This window comes from Musa acuminata, chromosome BXJ1-10 (assembly GCF_036884655.1).
Source record: "Musa acuminata AAA Group cultivar baxijiao chromosome BXJ1-10, Cavendish_Baxijiao_AAA, whole genome shotgun sequence".
Classification (NCBI taxonomy): Eukaryota; Viridiplantae; Streptophyta; class Magnoliopsida; order Zingiberales; family Musaceae; genus Musa; species Musa acuminata.
Genome location: NC_088336.1, coordinates 14,719,312 through 14,740,542, shown reverse-complemented (window position 1 = coordinate 14,740,542; position 21,231 = coordinate 14,719,312). Strand labels below are relative to the sequence as shown.

The following is a 21,231-nucleotide window of genomic DNA, read 5'->3' as shown; positions in this document are numbered from 1 at the left end:
TTCGCAAGTGGATGTAGGTCATTTTGACCGAACCACTTTAAATTGGCGTGTTCCTTGAATGTGTGAGTTCTTACTTTCCTGAAATTATTATTTACACTACTGCAAGCTTTCGGTTTTCATCTACTCAAGTTACTATCGAAACGAAATCTCCTTGTATTTACGAAATCATTTTCAAACTTATGAGTTTTAATCCGCTGCACTAATTCACCCCCCCCCCTCTTAGTGCCGCTCCGATCCTAACAAAAACAAGATACTAAGAACAAAAATGAATCCAAAAAGAACACGGTGATATGCTATGAATGCAATAAGCTAGGACAAATCTCCCTAAGTGAAAAAGAAGCTACTAAAGAAAAAGAAGGCACTCAAAGTAAATTGGGATGATTCAAGTCCATCTAAAGATGAGGAGCCAACCAACAAAGAAGAAGTTATAAATTATAAATTAATGATATTTGACAATGAGGTATATAACTCAAACGAATCTTCCTTATCTTACATGAATTATTCAATGCATTTAATGACGTATTTGATGATTTTAAATTTGTTAGTAAAAAATATAAACTATTAATAAAGGATCATGCTTCTCTTGCTAGTGAATTTAAAAAATAAAAAAATGAGCATGATGATTGTATATTAGCTCATTGCACCAAGTGTGAAAAGTTAGATTCAATTAAGAAAGAAAATATTTTACTATAAAAAATATTTAAAAAAAAATAAAATAAATAATAAATCTTTAAACATGATCCTTGCTAATAAGGGTTATATTCATAGAAAGGAAGGAATTAGCTTTGTGAGTAACACTCAACAAAAGCCAACTATCTTCGTTAAAGGATCCACATTACATATTTCACTAGAAATAAATATAATTTTTATGGTAGATTTGGACATTATGCCTATATATATTCATTTAAAAAGTATAGTCCACACAAATTAGTTTGAGTTCCTAAAGCAACCATGAATAACTCAATGCTAATAGTTAAGATAGGTAGATCTATTAATAAGAGACCCAAAGTTAAATTGGTATTTAAAAGAAAACTTTCTTTCTTATATATATATTTACAATCAAAAGCTAGGAGCAAGAGATGATACCTTGATAGTGGATGCTCAAAGCACATGATTAGAAATCCAACACACTTCTCTAAGCTCACTAGCCAAGACGAAGGATATGTCACATTCGGAGACAACAACAAGGGAAAAATTATTGGCAAAGGAACCATATGTAATAAGTTAAGACTCTTGATTAAAGACATGTTATTAGTAGATGGTTTAAAACATAATATACTAAGCATTGATCAATTATGTGATAAAGGATATACCATCAAATTTGAATCTAATGCTTGTATAATTGAAATACCACACAAAAATAGATCTATGATTGCCTTAACACATAATAATGTGTATATTATTAATATTGATAATTTTTGTGATGAAATATATTTTTTGGCTTTAAATGATGATGTATGACTTTGGCATAGGAGATTAGGTCATGCTAGTAGGAAACTAATCTCTCAAATTTCAACTAGAGAATTTGTAAGAGGAATGCCTCGCAACAAGTTTATCAAAGACAAAGTTTATAATGCATGCTAACTAAGAAAACAAATAAAAAGTAGTTTCAAATTAAAGAATCAATAAGCACATCTAGACCACTACAATTGATCCATATAGATTTATTTAGACCAATTGATACAACAAGTCTAGAAGGTAGTAAATACGACTTTGTAATTATTGAGGATTATAGTAGATACAATTGAACATACTTCTTAGCATATAAAAGTGATTGCTTTAAATATTTTTTAAAATTTTATAAATTTATTTAAAATGAAAAGAGTTTTATGATTTTGTCTTAGTGTTAATTTCGATCCTAACACATATCATGTCATACATACCCTCACTCACGTGATTGGCTTATAGGGCACCTATGACTAGCAATCTGGATAGGTTATCTATAAATGTAATGAAATACCTTTCTCCACTAAAGCAGAGAATATGGAGTGGTCCGTAGATATCAATATAAATAATCTCAAGGAGTTCGTTACTTCTTGTGGCATTTTTCTTTGCATGTTTAGTTTGCTATCCCTTAATACAATCTATACAAATATCAAAATCAGTGAAGTCTAAATGTTCCAAAATATTATCCTTTCCTAATCTTTCATTTCTTTCCTTAGAGATATGTGCGGTCAATTCTTTCCAAAATATTATCCTTCACTAATATTATCGTCGCTAGCATGGCCGCCGCGATGCGTGGTCAATTGCGATGTATTACTATTCGCCTAGCGACCACTCATGGTCACTGTTGCTATTGCAGTGCCCATGTTGCCCAGCGTAACCACTGCCACTAGTAGATCTGCCATAGCGACCGTATACATCGAGGTCGGCAATGGTGTGGCACAGCAATTGTCATTGCTTCATGATCATTAAAGATTGCGTTACAAAGAATCTTTTATCGCTCGCAAGTAAGCAGCAATATAGAAAAGATAGGAGTTTAAATCGACAAAATATATGGATCATTTAAGCATCGTAAATAAAAATAATAAATCTAATATATTTGATCTTAAGAATTTAGGCTCTAATACAAATTGTAAGCATAAAATCTGTGATATGTCATATGTAATGTGAAAAAACTTTTATGCGATGATTGAAATCAAATAATATTAGACCGGATTTACGACTTGTACCTTTCAATATCATCTGAAAAGATTTCTATGTGAACTGCAAATGCGCTGTCCCCCGGATTCGAATATCACAATGATGTCAATCTGCAAGGACAACTAGATACTATTTCTCCTCTCTTCCTAATTTTTCACTGAACCACTATTATTGATGATTTAGGGAGGTTGAGAGAGAAACTATAATTTCTCAACTGTGTTCTCTATGATATACATCATTTAGTCCCTAAAAGTAATGTCTATATATAAGCGAAAGCAAAGGGTCTAGAATAAATTATTAGGAGAGTTCCTTCCATCAAGGACATCCCCTAAGGAATCATATTATAATATGAACTTTTTTTTCTATTAGTCAATATCTATCATCAGAATCCAATTAGTTCTATTATATATATATTATCTAATTATAAAGAGTCACATAATTTAACGGGATGGTCATGGGGGACGGGGATTGCGAGAGAATGTAAGGGAGGCAGTAATGCAAATGGTGGTGCATGCCTTTTCGGAGTTCTACGAGCAGCGTCAGACGATGCTGAGGAACTTCGACGCTATAATAGGGGAGGTGATGTGGTTCTCGCTCGAGAACGTTAGGAACCGAGTCTACGGGGTCTTTGGTGGCTCGATCGGGTCCTCCTCATCCAATTACTCGAATCGGTCCGATGTTCCGAATAAATGACTTATTATTATATTATCTAAAATTAATATATCATTTAGAGAGATAGTTGACTATTCATAGTCAAATTGGTTGTGTGTGGAAGACACCATCTTGAAGTAGCATATTTAGCCCTGGTTGTGCTGAAAAAATAAGGCTTCAGCAGGGCGTCTTGGCTGGTGTTTCAGCTCCCACGTTGCTCTCGTGAGGTCTATTACTTCATATATCTGATCCAATTTGGTACCGTATATGTGAATTAAATAATATAGTTAAGGTGTTTAGGCGTCTTTTACCTTTCCCTTAATCAATTTAAATCTATGCTTCTTAAATTTGAAGCCATATACACATCATTTGTTTTCTTACGTTATTCCTTAAGTGCAGAATAACTGGCTATTGACTGCTTTGCGATGAAGTCTCCGTTGCCCCAAAACTTTATTCCTTCGCCCGATCTCCACGTAAAGCTTTACCCTCGGCAACTGTCATCAATCTTAAAGTCTGTCTGACGGTTGTAGATTAGCGTAGGACCACTTGCCGGACCAGCTCAAGAGCGAAGACAATAGACCGCGCCTTCGCCCACCGACTTCATCTCGCAGTCTTCGCTGGTCTCCACTCAATCGAGAGTCTCTCTCTCTCGCCGACGCGGTCGCGAAGGTGTAGTCTTGATCTCCATGGCGAGGCCACTACGGATTCATCTTCTCCCGCTCCTTCTCGTCGTTCTCGCTTCGATCTCTTCGTCCCTGGCGGAGATCAAGAACCTCAAGATCTCCTCCGACTCCCGGGCGACCATCCTCTTCGAGAAGTTCGGCTTCACCCCTCGCGGAGAGGTGACCATCGCCGTCTCCGATGTCTCCGTCTCCTCCGCCCTCGGCACCCCCGACCCCGCCCTCCTCGGCTTCTTCTTCCTCTCCGACGAGAGCCTCATCCAGGCGGCCTACGATTCCCAGCATGATCACCGCTCGAACCCTAACCCTAACCCCGGACCCAACCTGGGATGCGTGCTTCATAGCACCTACGTCCGCCTCCTATTCACCTTTGCCGAGCTTTCCCCGGGTTCCTCCGTCGCTTTGAATCGCTCCTTCCCCGTCTCCCTCCCGGACGAGTACAGTCTCTTCTTCGCCAATTGTGCCCCCGAGACCGCGGTCTCCATGTCCGTCTTCACGGAGATGTACAACGCCCGCCCTGATGGCTCCCGCGACTTCCTCTCCGTCGGCCAGTCCCCCGTTCCTTCCCTCTACACCTTCTTCGCCGCCGCTTACATCGCCTTCTTTGCCGTCTGGATCTACCTCACCCTCTTCAAGAACCGCCTCGCCGCACACCGGATCCACCACCTCATGGCCGGCCTTCTCCTCACCAAGGCCCTCAACCTTGTCTTCGCTGCTGAGGACCAGCACTACATTCGCCAGACTGGCACCCCCCACGGGTGGGACGTCCTCTTCTACCTCTTCCAGTTCCTAAAAGGCGTCCTCTTGTTTACCGTCATCGTCCTCATCGGCACTGGCTGGTCCTTCCTCAAGCCCTTCCTCCAGGAGCGAGAGAAGAAGGTGCTAATGATCGTGATCCCTCTTCAGGTCATCGCCAACATCGCGTCAGTCGTGATTGGAGAGACCGGGCCCTTCATCCGGGACTGGGTCACCTGGAATCAGGTCTTCCTCCTCATCGATGTCATCTGCTGCTGCGCCATTTTGTTCCCTATCATCTGGTCAATTAGATCTCTCCGTGAGACCTCAAAGACCGATGGAAAGGCTGCCAGGAACCTCGCCAAGCTCTCTCTTTTCCGCCAGTTCTACATTGTGGTGATCGGGTATCTGTACTTCACGAGGATTGTGGTTTATGCGCTAAAGACGATTGCATCTTACAAGTACCGATGGGTCAGTGTGGCGGCTGAAGAGACAGCGAGCCTTGCCTTCTACATCTTCATGTTTTATATGTTTAAGCCAGTGGAGAAGAATCAGTACTTCGTGCTTGATGACGAAGAGGAAGAGGCTGCGGAAATGGTGTTGCGCGAGGAAGAGTTCGAGCTCTGAAACTCTGCAGATTCATTTGTATGTTTGCTTCCTGGTGTGGTCTCTATTCTTATTTAGTAATGTTATTCTATAGAGTGAAAAGGCTTAGCAGTTCTTGTACTTTTCTATGGTCCATTAGAATCTTGGATGCTCTATCCATTGCTCTGCTTATCTTATTTTTCCTTATGAATCTAAGTTTTCATAGTGTTCTCTCCTATCTTGGTGGCTACGAAATATCTGCAGATAAGATGTGAAGCATTGTGGACTACTGAGACGAACTCTTGCATACACTGATCACATGATTAGGTTTTGCCTGAATTGGCAAGGAGAAAAATGGAGATTCATACAAATTGCTTAGACAAAAAATGTAGGGTTGGACATAAAGTGTGCCATTATATGAATTCAGCTGGTTATCATATGGATTAGGTTAACAGACCATGTTCCCAATTGCATTGCAATTCTGCATTCCTGGATTGTCAAGAGAAGACATAGGTATTTATAGATATCACTAGCCAAATATGTAGTCAGACACAATTAGTGTTGTGAGCAGATTATTACATGTCAATAAGTATAAGAGAGCTCATGAGAGGGCTCTAGGAACTCAGAAACAGGTTATCTTTCTTGTACAGTGATTTTTAGGTTGTAGCGGATCAGATAAAATCAGGAGTTTGCATTATTAAAGCATATGCTAACTTTTTTCTTAATTGGGGTACCTTCAGTAAATGAGACAGAGAAGAGGATTGTGGTTCATTTTCTAATTGTGGTTCATTTTCCATAGATCAGATGAGCCTTCCCAGAAAGGGAATACCAATATGCCAGGGTAGCATCATTTTAGAAGATTAACTACAAGTTTAGGACAGGTATGAAATGGGACAAATACTTTGCCATCATTAAACAATCTTTTCATTTTCATATATACCTTAGGAGAAAGGAATGGTTTCTAGAAATGTGTCTATTTTAATGTTGTTGGAGATATTTAAAACATTCTTTTTTATTTTTGTTTTTGTTTTCTGACTGCATGCCTGGAGATCTTAGAAATACTATTAGCATTATTCTACCTCTTTAAATATGTTATTAAGTTGAAACATATATCTCACAAATGATTTTTTTGTGTGACAATGACCAAAAAAGAATCTAGAGGCACTGGAAGTTTGATTTGAATTGGTTAGCATGAGCTTGTTGTGAATTCATAGCTGTCTTGTTTAATAGTCTTATGGAGAGCTCATCAAATATGTGTCAGGACCAAAATCATCTAGAGATGATACAATCGAAATTGGCAAGATTAATTGGAGGATTGGCGGGATCAGAATTGCCAGGGAAACAATCTAAAATTTAAGAAATATAAGAAGTCATAAAATGAGCACAAAATTAAAAATAAAGTGCAATTTGAGGAAATAAAATATTATATACTAAAAACTCTTATACCTTAGTGTTCTGTAAGATATCTAACTTCTAAAAAATTACATTGAAACTATAATAAAGAAGATAAAAAATAGTATAGTAGAAAAATAAAAAAGCAATGGTAAATAATTCATTATTGTAATTTGATATACTTATAAAACATCAATTTTATTATTTAGTACAAGGATATTAAATAATTGTCATAAAAAAGATGCAAAAGTAATCCACCTGCAGCTTTGAATATATTGACATCCTATTATGGCCTTGATGCTTCTCGTATTATCATGCAGAGGATTGGTCAATGTAAAAACTAATAAAATCATTCGAAGAGATCACCAACAAGATTTATTGCAGAAAATTATTATAATTTCACCACTGGATTGCTCGTGAATAGATACATGCTACCATCAAACACAGAAAGTTGTGAACTGTACAGAGTTGATGGAAAACTCATCTTTACTTGGCACAACAAATTTTTTATTTTAATTCATTCATTAGGTGCCGCTACAAAAATTTCATTGTTACGGTTTTGGTGTAGTAATTGTTCATCTGTGATAATATTCCTCTTAATCCTTTTTTTACCATGTTTTGATAATGTTCCATCAAGTGAGTCCTCATTCTTTCTAAATGCTTTATTCAAATTTTACATCTTTTAGCTGGTTTACCACAAAGTAGTTAGTTGGTATTACTTGCAAGGTGCAAGGTATGCTTACTTTGATGCATGGTTGGTGAGTCAGACTATTCCAGTGGAGTTGAGATGTAGTCTTTTAGGAGATCTGAGTTGGCAAAAATCAGATACAAGCAATGGATAGAAATAAAATTTATATAGTGTCTGCCATGCCACTGCCATGATTCATGTTGCTTTACATAGCACACGTTTTGTGCCATGCCGTTTATTGATACTGGTCAAAATTTGTATACTACACCCACAAATTCTGATTCTTATATTGTGACCATGGTAAAATGCAGCTACTAAACATGACTTTTTTTGTCTGTAAATTTTGTCTGGAAAGTTGGAGGGAAGTTTGATGGATTTTTCTATCCAACTAAATTGTTGCAACTACCATTTAAAATGCAGATGTGCTATCCCAAGGGTGATGAATTTTCCTATACTTGTTTGATGGATTCTGTGCTGCCTCTTCTTCTGAGAAGTTGGTTCGAGAATACATATGAATGCCTGGTGTTATGTTGGAGGTAGATTTCTCTATTAGTCCAAGTTTATGTTTACAGTTTGATAATGTGTTACATTATTGGTTGTTTTTGGTCCTTTTCAAGTTAGATTGAACTAACTGTGACATTATGCCACGATATGATTCAATTCGATGAGATAATTGACCCCATAAGCTTATTGAGTCTGTATCACTGATTCAAATTCAAGATACTTGACCCCATAAGCTTATTGAGTCTGTATCACTGATTCAGATTCAAGATAGGCAAGTCCACTTTCCGTAACAAGATAACTAATCAAATAACTTTATTGATCATGAATCATTGACCCAAGAGACTGAAATCTCATCCAAGTTAAAATGATTGTAGACTCCTGTGAAAATAAATTGGAATGTTATATGAGCTCTCTTGAGTTGCAAGTGGTTATTATCTTTCAACAGAATCATCCACATAAACCGCCCCGGTGAGCTGCAAACATACAAATCTTTCATCCACACAAAATAAGCTGCTACATTTAAGTTTCAAGGTCTTCCATCCACAAAACCTCATAGGAGAAGAGCCGCAATGAAGCGCTAAGTATCCATTGAAACTAAGCGTGAGGTGACGACGATTTTTTACAAGTACATGTGCTCACCAAAGAAAGTATTGTTATGTGGACCATAATCGGCCTTATTGGCATGACTTCAGCTAATGAATTCTTGTGACTAGTCTTCGTCTTTCTTAGGCTTCCTGTAGGTTTCTTCTATGTGTTTCGCCACGAAAATATAAGTATTGATGAGCTTCTTTACGTTGGGGACATTGTAGTTCTGTGCAACATAAATACCGCAACCAGCTCCCAGTAGAAATGAGAAGCTGCTCCTTATTATCCCCATCTTGCACCGCTCTGCAGTGCAACCTAAACGAAAAGGAAGAGTCAGCATCTCTGAATGGGAGTAAGGAAAATATCATGATGGTGGCTTTCACAGTACTAACTATACTGCATGTATGTGCATAAGAACATGACATATCAAATGTACCTAAGAATTATGAAAACAAAAAGATGATAGATAAATATAAAAAATGGCTTTAGGTTGTTGTGTAGGACCCCAGACCGTAGTAGATAAGTTGTCATTCATCATAAGAAATGAGGTTTCTCTAAAATCACAAAGGCCTTAGTCTCAAGAAAAGTTGGAGGGCTGTTGCTAGCTGGTGATTTCCTATAGAAGAGCACTAACCAATAGAACAATCTTGCCCTACTAACTTCCATATCATATCGATCGGAGTTGTTCTTAATCATGCTATAACAGTGAAGGAATATTCCCAAAGATGTATTGAAATCTCCTTTCGAACAATACTATCTAACACTAATTCTGACTACTAAGCAACGAGCAGATGCTTTAAACGTGCACAGAACAACTTCAGATTTCTACTGTTGGAGTTTATTGTTCACCAATACTTCGGGTTCTAATAGCATTGGACAAGCTCTTAAATGAGTTTGCTTTAGCAGTAATCTCTTCCACAATCACAATATAGGTTATTGTTTTATTTCTTATCTTCCATTGCCTCATTGAAACAGCTAAACAATTGGAGGAAAAAGTTTTATATGGCTTTGTCTTGAAGTGGTCTTTTTAAGTTAAAAGAGGTATAGAACTATCATTGCTAAATATAACAAATCAATATCCATTAGTTATCACATTAGGGGTAATTTCAGAACAACGAAACTTTTACCGGCTGATTAGACACAATCAGACCAAGAACATACCACCATGTGTGTTACATCTAAACAGCCATTACCTGTTTTTGGAGGTTGGAAAAATAGAGTGTAACAATTTCCATATGGTACATCAAGACTGGTTCACAATCTACCAAATACTACCAGTTCCACTCTCATTCACCGGGAGTCAGATTCACCCTGTTCCGTGCGGATTTTGCTGCCGAGGAACAGATCAATGGAGGGAAACAAGAACATAACAGAAAGCGACCGAAGAGCCGACCACAAAGACAAAAAGAGGGAAAAATAAAAGCATAAAAAGGAGTGGGCAAAAAAATGGCTGCCAGCATGTCACTTGCAGCAGTCAGTTCTGAGTTGCGTTGGATGAAATGAGAGAGGGGAAAAGGGAGGGTTGAGAGAAAGAGAGAATGAGAGAAGAAAAGCAAGAGGAAAAGAGAAAAGAGGAAGAGCCAGGTGAGATTAACAGAAACAGAGAGAGAACAGAAAGAAAAAGGAGAGAAAAGCCTCTTTCTAAACAAAATCTTCCAACACTATCATATCAACAAGCCATTCCAAACCCAAAGTAAATGAAGCATCCTACTAGAATTGGCTGTAGGATGCCACCATAACCGGTGGAGAGAAGAAGAGAAAGTTGATGCCATCGCATTTGTAAGTCACACATAAGGATCATCAAATTTCATAAACATGTATAAAAATATATCCTAGAAATTCTAGCACACAACACACTTTTTCCTATCTTGATCTTCTTTTAGATAATTTTCACTTAAAACTTTCTATTTGGCTCTACATATCTGACCAAAATGATTCTGGTTCCAATCTTCATCCTGATCTTAGATCACAATGTGATCCCTATTGTAATCCTGATCACGTGAACCCAAGCATCCTATATGCAAGCATAACATCCTATAAATTGTTCAAATCAAACGTTAGCATATCTCCACCACCTTCACGAGTTGAAGCTGTAGACGATCCACCTTATCTCTGTCGAGCACCTTAGAGATGACAAAGGTCGCATCAAAATATATCATCAAACCTTCCATTGGTATTGGTTGATTGCACGCAGCCGGCCATAGAATTCTCCTCATCTTTCGTGATATCAGAGGCTCTCAGAGATTCTTACACTAATTTGGTGATCAGATTCCCATGTTCATTTCATCGAATACGTTTTGTGCCAAAACCCAAGACACCGATGACCATTCCATCAAAAGCCTCAAAGTGCCACCTTTCTTGATCACAAGTTTGTCAATGAGTGGCCTAAAACCTGAAACCCTCAACCAGGTCTGAAATCAGCAAGAACATCGACACCGTAACCAAAGATCACTGCAAACTGTTCATATGATTTCTAATCTTCGTAGCCTTTAGGAGAGATGAGAAGCAAGTGCGCATACTTCAACTACAACCAATGTCTGAGAAAACCACAGGTCCTAGACACAGGCACACCTACGATCCCCGTGCAGACAGCACAAATAGATGATACTCCTCACAAGGACAAAGATAATTGCTTGAAACCCCACGGAAATCGTCTTCTAGATGGCTTTCCTTGCCCGAAGTCTTTACTTTATACCTCGTCAAAGACGAAGAACCCTAATCGATGCGCTAAAATCTAGGGCTGAGTCTATTCTCGCACAGCGATCAAGATCACTTCTTTATTCGTTTTTCCCCAATCAAACAAAGATTTGATCAGAAAAGAAACAACACAAATCAGATGCATTCCTCGGGAAAGAAAAAGAATTCAATCGAAGACCAAGAATTTAAACGGCACGGTAGGTCAACACAAACACGAGCAACGTCTCACCTGATCGTCGCTTTCCTCAACCGTGCAGCTGGTCCGAAGAAGGCGGAGACGGTACAGAGGCAGAGACCCCGAGAGAGGGAGCACTGGTGGTGATGGCTGTCGCCCTTCCTCCCTGGGTTGCTCACTTGCCTTCCATGGGCGAACGGGCTTTGCTACCGCAACAAGGAACCATCGATCTCGGTGCGGATCGACAAAGGCACGGTACGGACTTGGCCGATGTAGACGGATCTGAGTTGGATCAGACCCGGGATAACTCGGATTCGATCCGACGCTTTAGAAACCCGATCCGATATGTGGAACCAAGACCCATGTTGGATTCTCGCCCACAGTTTCTTTCGGCTTGCGTTGACATTAAGAATCCAATCATCGGATTAAATATATAATTTCTTAAGAGGATTCTTTTAAATGATTTGAACATCTTATTACGTCCAAAGAAAAAATTTATGATTACATCATAATAAATAAATAATGAGAGTTCTTATATTTCATCAATTTTTAAATTTTTAATTTTATAAAATTATCGTTTTAACCATCTCAAATTTTACGTTCGTTCGTAAGTATACAGATTTCAATATAATTTTAAAAAATAAGAATCAAAATATTAAAGATAATTATTATATAAATAATTTATAATTAACCTCAATATTTATGTATATAGGGCAAGAAGATTGATATCATGTCTGTTTTGTACAGGCTTAAACCTCATCCCCTTGTTTTTTCGATGATGTCTTTTTGAGACATCTTTTTTTGGTTGTTGGCAAACTGAAGGTAAATCACATCCCGAGAGCTGCTAACAATGTATTGGTAGATCCCATAGTTCTCACTTTTTGTATGCTGCAGATGATCCGCAAGCTCAGTCTTTTGTACTCAATCCTTAAAGCACACAAAGTGAGCACTCGCTCGGGAGAACGGCATCTATTCAAAAGGAATTCGGCCTGCAGGAGAGGCTTCTTACTTTCTTACCGACTCAATATCAGTTGAAGGTACTTTCTACAGGAAGAGTTGCGATTATGACCAGTGAGCAGGAACTCTAAGCAAAGATAAACCAAATAGCATTGCTTCAATATAGCATGATGGAGTAAATGAACACGCTTTGAGTCATCCTGGAATCAAGTTGGGGATTGTGAATCATTCCTTATTGCTTCACACCTGTTCTTAATCTTTACCATGCACCGGAACATCAACCAACACAGATTTTTACAGGACTGTACTACTTAATTACTCCTTTTTCGTCTCGTATACAACAATAAATTGCCTATCAACATCATCTGGTCTCTGCTTTAGAAGTTCTCCTTGTGGAAATCGAAACGAGTGGCGCTGTCATGGCTGAATTCTTGTGATAGCTCCCTGAGATGCTTTGTAAGAGTTGCTGATCCACAGTAGAAAACACCTGCAACACCCCCATGTCAGGAATCCAGAAAGTGAAGATGACAACGACATATGCTAAGAATTCGAGAAAAGCTCACCGATCCGAGAATCTTTGTGGGCATTGGCCAAGTCCGAGAACACTTTCCTCCAGTTTGGCCTCGCGAAGTGTGTTCGTATCTGTCGTGCATGAGTCAGGAACCAGAACGGATCAATCTTTCTTCTTCTATCTGAATCACTACATTATAGATGGTCAATTAGTTACCCGACTCCCAGAGACGATGTCAACGCCACTTTTGGAGTGCTGCAGTGACTGAATCATGGCGATGAGGGCTGACCTTGCATCACCTTCTTCGTACACGCTCGTCAAGTAGTTGTGCATCTCTATGACATTCTGCAAATCCAACCATTTCCTGTCAATTGTAGTTCTGTGAGAAATGGATTCAAGGAAGCAGTGATGCTTAATTAGTACATGGTGGTCACTCTCTGCAACTTCGTTCATGACACCTTTGAACCATTCAAATGATCCTTGTTCCCTGGTCACCCAGTAGAAGTAAGCTCTTCCAGGGCCATTTCCTTGGATGAAGTTTGCAGCTGCGTCGTGTGTTTCCTGCATGAGTTTTGAGCTTGTCAACCAACAGTGCATGCAAGTGCATGTCGATGTCTGCGAATGTGGTATATACTTCGTTGGACTTTATGTTGTTGAGGAGATCCTTCAGGATGCTGATGAATGGAGTTGCACCGATTCCTAATCCGATGAGCAAAAGAATGTCGTACTTCTTGTAGTCTTGAGCTGGTGCGCCATATGGCCCATCAATGTAGAGCTTTGGGAATCTGAAGTAGCACACAGAGAGAGTGTGTGGATTACTCATGGTTAATGTTGATAGCAGATAAGAGTTTTCCAACTGCACAACGCTGCTTTGTTGAGGAAATTTTCTCGTGCAGTTGGGAAAATTTTATCTGCTATCAAATGTCACTTCTAATAATGCAGAGTTCTCATCACCTTGCATCGTCGAATTGAACATCTGCGACGACTGTGGTTTCGAGTCTCACCAGATTAGCCTTCTTCAGAGTAACCTGCGCCTGACAGACCTGCGTCAAGAAGATCTCTGCTAAGTACTATGAACTTGCAATCTGATCTTGCCTGACATCAAGAACAATCTTTCTACTTAAACCAACTTTTCCGAAGAGATTTCTTAGCTCGGTCGTCCAGTCTCCCAGGGTTCGGATATGAACACTCAAGTGCTCATCATCCGGTGCAGAAGTGATCGAGAACGGATGCCTGTTGAAATCATCAATAAGAAGGTGAGCAGAGGAAATGCAACCCTGTAATCCAACTCAATCTGAAGCTAAGCTGATACCATTCGAAAGGTGAGACATCCGGACATTTGACGAACAGGTACATCCCACTTTTGTATCTGAAACCTGGTGGCTTCCTCATATGTATCGAAAGGACGTTGCCTGGATATATAGCTGCCTGTATGATCGATACATCAGCGCATGAATACCTCTAAATCTCGATATATTTATGAGCAGCATACCTTAACGATGCTGACGCCAATGCTTTTCTCACGAACTTTCCGAATCAATCTCTCACAGGCATAAAAGAGGAGGGGAATCGTAAGATACATCCATGTCTGCGCAAATGCAGGTAATTAAGTCTGTGTCATTGCTCCATGCCGAAGTACAAAGCATCATGACCTACCGTCTTCTTGTACCATTCCTTGGTGAGGAATAGGAAGTAGGAATGGACGATCAGAAGGACATAAACGACGGCCAGGAGATGGTGAGCGTACCAAAACGCATTGAAACCAGCTAAATGGTGGAGGGGCGGTGGTAGCTTCACCACACTCCTCCTAAAAGAGTGTGTTGCCAGAGTGAAGGAGAACGCCATGATGATGATCATGAGGATACCAGTGACCCCGGGAACACTTGCTAACAGAGATGCATAGGTGGGCTGCTTGTAGTGGAAATTAGGTCCCAGTAGTCTCATGAACTTTGATTCGGGGCATGTGATCAGCCTCGGGAAGTCACAGGTCACATGAGCAAGAGTGTGCACCAGAGTCCCGATTGTGATCGCCAGTGCAATGGCCTTGTGGAGGTTGATGTTGTCATCAAAAGGGAATACGGAGCTGAGGCAAGTCGATCTGAGCCTTGTGAGGGTGTTGCGGCAAACAGGGATGAGGATCAGAGCCATGTTTAGCTTCAGGGTCTCAGCCGCAGCCTTGGCTACGCAGACGCAGTAGCCCATCACCTCGAATGCTGCTCTTCTCTCGTACTGGTAGAACTTCCACGCAGCCAGGACGGCGTTCAGGGTCAACCAGAGGGAGAAAACCCATATTCTCTTCCAGTTGTCCAGAACGAAATCTGTAGCCTTGCCCACAAATCTGTTGACCGGGTATCTGTATCGCTTCGGTATCATCCTTCTTGCATGCCCGTGTGAACGTTTCAGTGTTCTCTCGGTTACCTGTGAGCTCACCATCCCTCGAATCAATGTCTCCAGCTGCCGAATCTGGAGCGAAAGGTCGTCACCAGTAAGCGCTTGTGTGATTACTCTCTACTGATCGAAGAAATTTGCCTTTCTTTTACCTCGATGTAGCCAAGACCGTCTGGGTCGAGCTCCTCCATTATGAGAGCAGCGTAGTTCGCTGCATGCGCTTTCAACTTGGAAAGCTTATTTGCTGAGGCACTGAGACCGATGACCTGAGGAGACAAACAACGGTACTTGAGAACATGAAGATGGGGGATCAATCGAGCGGTTTAGGAAGATTGGTACCTCTTTCACCTCGTTTTCTGAGAGCTTCCCGTCGCCATTCTTGTCGCACCTGTTGTGTTGACAGAGCAGATGATGTGATGGTCAATTCAGTGCTGCTGAAAGCAGTTTATGGTGAGAGAATGATTGAGTACATGTCGAAGAAGATCTGCAGCCGAGAGTCGAAGTTTTGGTCGGTCATTTGCTGCCAGAACTCCTTCAGTTCGTCTTTGGTGATGCCATGTTCTGGCGTTATGTTCCCCCTCCTTGCCAAAGCAACAAATAGCTCGCCAGCGAACTCCTGCGACTCGCCCATGCCTTGGCAAAGGGAACCCCGACCAGGTGACTAAGCTGAAGAACGTGTACCGGCAGACGAGCAAGAGAGACTCACCGATGCAGCGGCCGAAGCTCTCCTTGGGAAGCCTGCCGTCGACGGCGAATTGGTCGAAGCGCTTCTCAACGGCCTTCCAGCCGCCGGCCTTCTTGTCGAGGAACCGAAGCCCCTTGGCGCCGGACGCTGCCGTCGTCCTCCCGGGATGCCTCTTATCCCCGCCGACCCGGGACGCGAACCCCTGCACCCCGGCCATGATCTTGGATGGCTGAGACAGCAGGGTCCGGGCGAGGCTCCCCGACGGCCCGGATGCTCTCGGGGGCGGGGGATTGGAAGCAGCCGGCTGGATCTGGTCGCCGTGGGCGACGATGATGCTCTCCAGCTCATGCGTCGGACGGTCATCAAGCGGAATGTCCATGTGTTCGTGCGCTGTTCCCAATGGTTTATGTCAGATTGGATATTTACTCGCTTGCCGCTGTCCTCACTTTATATGCGCCACCGCGTTACAGAGATGTGCGAGTGGGAGAGAACCAATCAAAAGATGGGAGCTTTAAGGATGCTATGATAGAGAGAGAGAGAGAGAGAGAGAGAGAGTGGGTGGGAAATTGACGGAGATATTTCCTAAATATGATAAATAATTTAAATTATGTTTTGGATATTTTAAATTGATCTGAGATGATTCAGTAAAGAAAAAGGAGCTTATCAACATATTGAATTATGTCCATGATATCTGGTTCAGAAGAAGGCTACAATTTCTTACCTATATAAAGGAAGGATAACACGGTGGTCAATTGGCATCACCAATCATACTCTGTGTCATTAAATCCTCTTATTTCTATACTGTAGGGGTGAGTTTTGTACCTATCTTACTTACACATTAATATATTTCCCATAAAATTGATGTTAATATATTTATCCTTGTAAATTTAGAAATTCATTTATATAGCCTTGTGGATGTTCTATATCAACTCACTGTCATTTTCCTATTTGATATTCTTTAAATTTTAATTTTTTTATTATCATGATTATAAAATATCAAAATATATTTTTAACTCAAATTAACTAATATAACCATGCTGATAATTATTAGTGTAGATTTTGATCATCAATGAAGGATAATGAGCCTGATTCTCATTCTATATAAGAAAATCTCTCAAAATCCTATATTCTATTGAGAAAAATTCATAGGAGAGGGAACATGTTAATGTATTCAAGCTAAAGCTTCTTTTATTCTTTCCATCATGGTATCAGAGCCGCTTACCTTGAGCAAGCTCTCTATTGAGGAAAATCCTATATTCTATTGAGAAAAATTCATAGGAGAGAGAACATGTTAATATATTCAAGCTAAAGCTTCTTCTATTCTTTCCATCATGGTATCAGAGCCGCTTACCTAGAGCAAGCTCTCTTCTCGCTATTGACTCATCACTGTTGCTTCTCCATCTCCGGCAACAAAAGAACTGTCTTCTCCATTGCCATTCTACGCCAACGTCCATTCCCTTCTGCTGTGACGTCTCTAGTGCTACGCTCATCAGCACTGCCCCACCTTTCCTCTTCTGCTGCACTTCTATTATAGCTTTCTCCTTTATTATAGTCATCGCCATCGCAGCAACAGCAACAACAGCAACAACGATTTGCTCTTGCTCTATTCATGAAGCCTCTGACTCGTAAACTGTTTGCTTTGCATAAATTCAAGATTGGTATATTTGGAGCACATGATAGCAGATAAGATTTCCTCAACTATATGAGGAAATCTCTCTATTCTGTTGAGGGAAAGGAAATCCTCTATTCTGTTGAAGAAAATCCTCTCTCCTAATCTGTATAAATAGGAGAAGGACATGTTAATGTAAAGCTAAAGCTATTTTAATAAAGCTTATTTAATAAAATTTCTTCAATAATTGTTGTTATCTTCTTAATGAAAAGAATAGAAGATAAGAACAATTATTGAAGAAGCTTTATTGAAGAAGCTTTAGCTTGAATACATTAATATGTTCCATCTCCTATTTATACAGATTATGAGAAAGGCTCCTGAAAGGATACAAATCTTGGATCGATACAAAGAATGGTGCGATTGCTGTTGCTGTGAGGGCACAAGCGTTCCCTTCGTTTTTCTGAAGTTTGCCCTTCATTCTCCTTAAGTCCGTCGACTATTGGCAGATCAGCGAAGACTACCGCGGTGAGAAAGATGAGGATTAACCGTGGAGCCTCTTAGGAATGTCGCTGGCTAAAGGCAAGAGCGAAGCTTAGCTTTTCTCACTGCTATGATACCATGATGGAAAGAATAGAAGATAAGAATAATTATTGAAAAGTTTTATTGAAGAAGCTTTATTAAAATAGCTTTAGCTTTAGCTTTATTAAATCTTATCTTTTATCACATCGCTTATCAAATTTGACTCTATATAAGAATTTTTGATGTTACCATAAAAATTAATATTTATTATATACTTAGGAATGAGATCTTTTTATAATAATTTGACCCTGTACATAGATAAAAAATATATATTTATTATATAAGTTTGATTAAGATGATATTTATTTATGGTATTTATTTTTAATGATAAAAATGCTCATGAACCAAACACAATTGAAACGAAAGACTTTTTAGATAGGTTGTATGATCAAGTATAATCTTGAGTATAACTAAGTTAATTTTTACTAAGTCAATCCAAACTTTGATGATTAATATTATTTTTCTTTATATAAATTTTATGATAATTAGTTATAATTGAGTATAACTTAGTACATTTGGAGTATAAATTTATCATTTTTTACTAAATCAACCTAAACTTTTCTATATTGATTAGTATCTTTTTATTTTAAAATATTTTATGATAATTAATTATTAAAGTTAGAGATTTTTTAATATGTTTTATTATTGAGTGTAACTTAGTTAAATTTCGAGTAAATTGATCAACTTTCATTAAACCAACTCAAATTTTCACCAAACAAAGCATATTTTAAGATGATTAATATTTTTTTATTATTTTTACAGGATTTTATAATAATCAAATTATCAAAATTAAAATGTATTTGAATAGGTTATATTTTATAATCCAGTGTAACTTAATTTAATCTCAAGTATAACTTGACTAACTTATACTAAATTAGCCTAAAATTTACAAAATTACTAGGACCTGATTTTAATATAATGTAATTAGTATTTTTATTTTTTAAAATATTTTATATTAATTAATTATCAAAATTTTAAAAATTTTGAATTGGTACTATAATCGTGTGCAACTCTATCAACATCCACTAAACCAACTCAAAATTATAGTGTATCACTAGACATAATTCTAAGATGATTAGTATTATTTTTTAAGAATTTTATTATAATTAATTATCAAAATGAAAGATTTTTTTGAATAGCTATGTGATGAAGTTATTTAAGTAAAACCCTAAAGATATTTTCGTCCAAGTTTGCCATAGGTAAAACGAACAGGAGATTACTATTTGTAATCCTTTTATTGTAATTTATAACCTTATGTTAAGAAATTTTAATATTTTTATTTTTTTTTATAAAAAGACATCATTTTTTTTCCTTCTTTTTCTTCTCTCTCTCCTCTTAATGATGAGAGGTGGCATAAAATGATAAAAATAAACCAAATGATGAGAAATAGTTTTTGACTGATTTAGTATTTTTAGGGTTATGTATATTTTGTAATAGCTCAGGTGGTATCATGTTTTATATCAATCATATTAACTTAAAAGATGTCATATTTTTTTAAGTTTTTAAAAATTCTCCAATAGGATTGGTAAACGATGGGGAGAGTCAATGATAATAGGGTAGGTAGTCGGGGGCTATGGAAAAAAGAAAAAAAAAGAGTAAAAATAAAATTAAAGAGGTTATAAATTAATTTTTAAAATTTTATAATAAGTTATTTGTCGCTCTCCTGATAGGCAACACCGTTCGACTATCTCGTGGATTGTGTGTCACACATCGGTCTGTCGGTGGGTTGGTCGAGATAAGAAAATTCTATTTATTGGTGGGAAGAATATATATAAAATGTTCTCTTTTTTTTTTTCTTTTCCATTTTCTTCCTCTTCTTTTTATTTTTCTCAATCTTTTTTTATCTAAATTATGAGGATCATGATTTTGTGGAGGCTAATCTTGTCGACTCGACCAATAAATCGATCCATTAATTCATTAAACATAAATCAATGAGCTAAAATATTTAAGTCTAACTAACTTATTATAATAAGTTTAAGATTTGATGTAAGGATCGTTTAGATAAAAAATGTATAGAATGACGCACATGAGGCGTCAGGTCGTAACGTGTCCTGTAGTCTCGCTAACACATATAGTTTATTATTATTATTATTTAATTCGAACTCTGTTGCTCCCAAGCGACTCATTAATTTATTGAGTCTGAACAACACGTTTAAGTATTGGTTAATATTAGATAAATGATATAAAGTTATATCTCACTTTCAATCACAACTAAACCTTTTATTGAGTTTAAAGCCTAAAATAATTTAATATAAATTAATAATAATAGTCTTGAGAAATATTTATCTATTATCATGACTGAACATGTGGTAACATAGTTGGTATAAAATATTTTAAAATATATTCTATTTATTTTTACAAAATATTCAAGATCATTTACTACCTATTCATCTCGTTATAAATTTGAGTTGAATAAACAACGTCAAAAATCCTACCTAATCTTGATCTCCTTCAACTTCACTTGTAGGTCAAACATTCATGTTCTCTCAAATAAATTTATCTCTTACCATCGATGTTGAACTAATTTAAGATATTAAAATATATTAAGAACCAAAGAGTAACTTAACACTTTTCTTCTCGCCCCCTTGACTTATCCTCGTGATTTAGTTCAATGTCGAAAGAACAGCATGCTTGGCTGGCCACAGCAGGCTGGATGGAGACAGCCTACCCCTACTCACATGCCCGAGCTCTAAATTATATGTTGTGGTTTGGAGACCATGTGACGCCTTTTTGTCCGCAGTCGTCTCTTCCCTCTCCACCTAAACCTCCGCACTACTTCCTTCTCCTGTGCTACAGCCAAAAATGATGCCCGGTGAGAAGTCACTCACCCTCTCGTCTCCATCTAGAAATTAACAAGAGCTGATTGTACGATGGACAGCTTACCAAACTCATTCCGATCTTACGCTCGATATAATTATGTTTTGACCGAGGGTTAAGTGAAGATTACTCGGAGAGCCTCCATAGATCTACCATGAGAACAGGTCTTTCTCTATTTGATACAGGATTACTATAATGATTGACCGATAGTATTTATGACCGATTATTAAATAACAAGGAGAAATTATCTCATACTTGTCTTTCTTCTTCACCTTCTAACTTGTAGTAGTTTTGCAAGCTTCGCTCACAGATCTACTCCCAAGATCGAGCTTCAGACGTGCAAATGGTGG

The 21,231-nt window shown here is 38.4% G+C and overlaps 3 protein-coding genes across 4 annotated transcripts; 1 reads left to right on the top strand and 2 right to left on the bottom strand.

Moving 5' to 3' along the window:
• Positions 1-3,869: 3,869 nt before the first annotated feature.
• Positions 3,870-8,005, top strand: LOC135595200 (protein CANDIDATE G-PROTEIN COUPLED RECEPTOR 7-like). Of its 2 annotated transcripts, none has more exons than XM_065085812.1 (2): positions 3,870-5,354; positions 7,795-8,005. In XM_065085812.1, exon 1 carries the CDS (start codon positions 3,981-3,983, stop codon positions 5,334-5,336), a length of 1,356 nt encoding a protein of 451 aa, XP_064941884.1. In that variant the 5' UTR covers positions 3,870-3,980; the 3' UTR covers positions 5,337-5,354; positions 7,795-8,005. The 2 variants fall into 2 exon arrangements, with proteins under 2 accessions (XP_064941884.1, XP_064941885.1); XM_065085813.1 differs by having other exon boundaries at positions 3,870-5,370.
• A 342-nt stretch (positions 8,006-8,347) lies between these two features.
• On the bottom strand, positions 8,348-11,530 carry LOC135595201 (uncharacterized). The gene is made up of 2 exons (XM_065085814.1): positions 11,390-11,530; positions 8,348-8,778 (listed from the first exon to the last, which is right to left on the bottom strand). The coding sequence occupies exon 2, from the start codon at positions 8,753-8,755 to the stop codon at positions 8,588-8,590; it is 168 nt and encodes a 55-aa protein (XP_064941886.1). The 5' UTR covers positions 8,756-8,778; positions 11,390-11,530; the 3' UTR covers positions 8,348-8,587.
• A 960-nt stretch (positions 11,531-12,490) lies between these two features.
• On the bottom strand, positions 12,491-16,347 carry LOC135595199 (putative respiratory burst oxidase homolog protein H). Its single transcript, XM_065085811.1, has 14 exons — positions 15,898-16,347; positions 15,662-15,824; positions 15,531-15,579; positions 15,344-15,457; positions 14,460-15,266; positions 14,296-14,391; positions 14,116-14,231; positions 13,934-14,036; positions 13,758-13,846; positions 13,438-13,588; positions 13,227-13,364; positions 13,020-13,148; positions 12,856-12,934; positions 12,491-12,779 (listed from the first exon to the last, which is right to left on the bottom strand). The coding sequence occupies exons 1-14, from the start codon at positions 16,253-16,255 to the stop codon at positions 12,670-12,672; spliced, it is 2,502 nt and encodes an 833-aa protein (XP_064941883.1). The 5' UTR covers positions 16,256-16,347; the 3' UTR covers positions 12,491-12,669.
• Between the last annotated feature and the right edge of the window lie 4,884 nt (positions 16,348-21,231).

Bases quoted from the DNA above. Each gene is read 5' to 3' on its own strand.
- LOC135595201 (XM_065085814.1), bottom strand. From the start codon at position 8,755: ATGGGGATAATAAGGAGCAGCTTCTCATTTCTACTGGGAGCTGGTTGC.
- LOC135595200 (XM_065085812.1), top strand. From the start codon at position 3,981: ATGGCGAGGCCACTACGGATTCATCTTCTCCCGCTCCTTCTCGTCGTT.
- LOC135595199 (XM_065085811.1), bottom strand. From the start codon at position 16,255: ATGGACATTCCGCTTGATGACCGTCCGACGCATGAGCTGGAGAGCATC. The intron at 15,580-15,661 runs GTACTCAATCAT...TCAACACAACAG, and splicing joins CTGCAGATCTTCTTCGACAT to GTGCGACAAGAATGGCGACG. The intron at 15,458-15,530 runs GTACCAATCTTC...TTGTCTCCTCAG, and splicing joins CAGAAAACGAGGTGAAAGAG to GTCATCGGTCTCAGTGCCTC.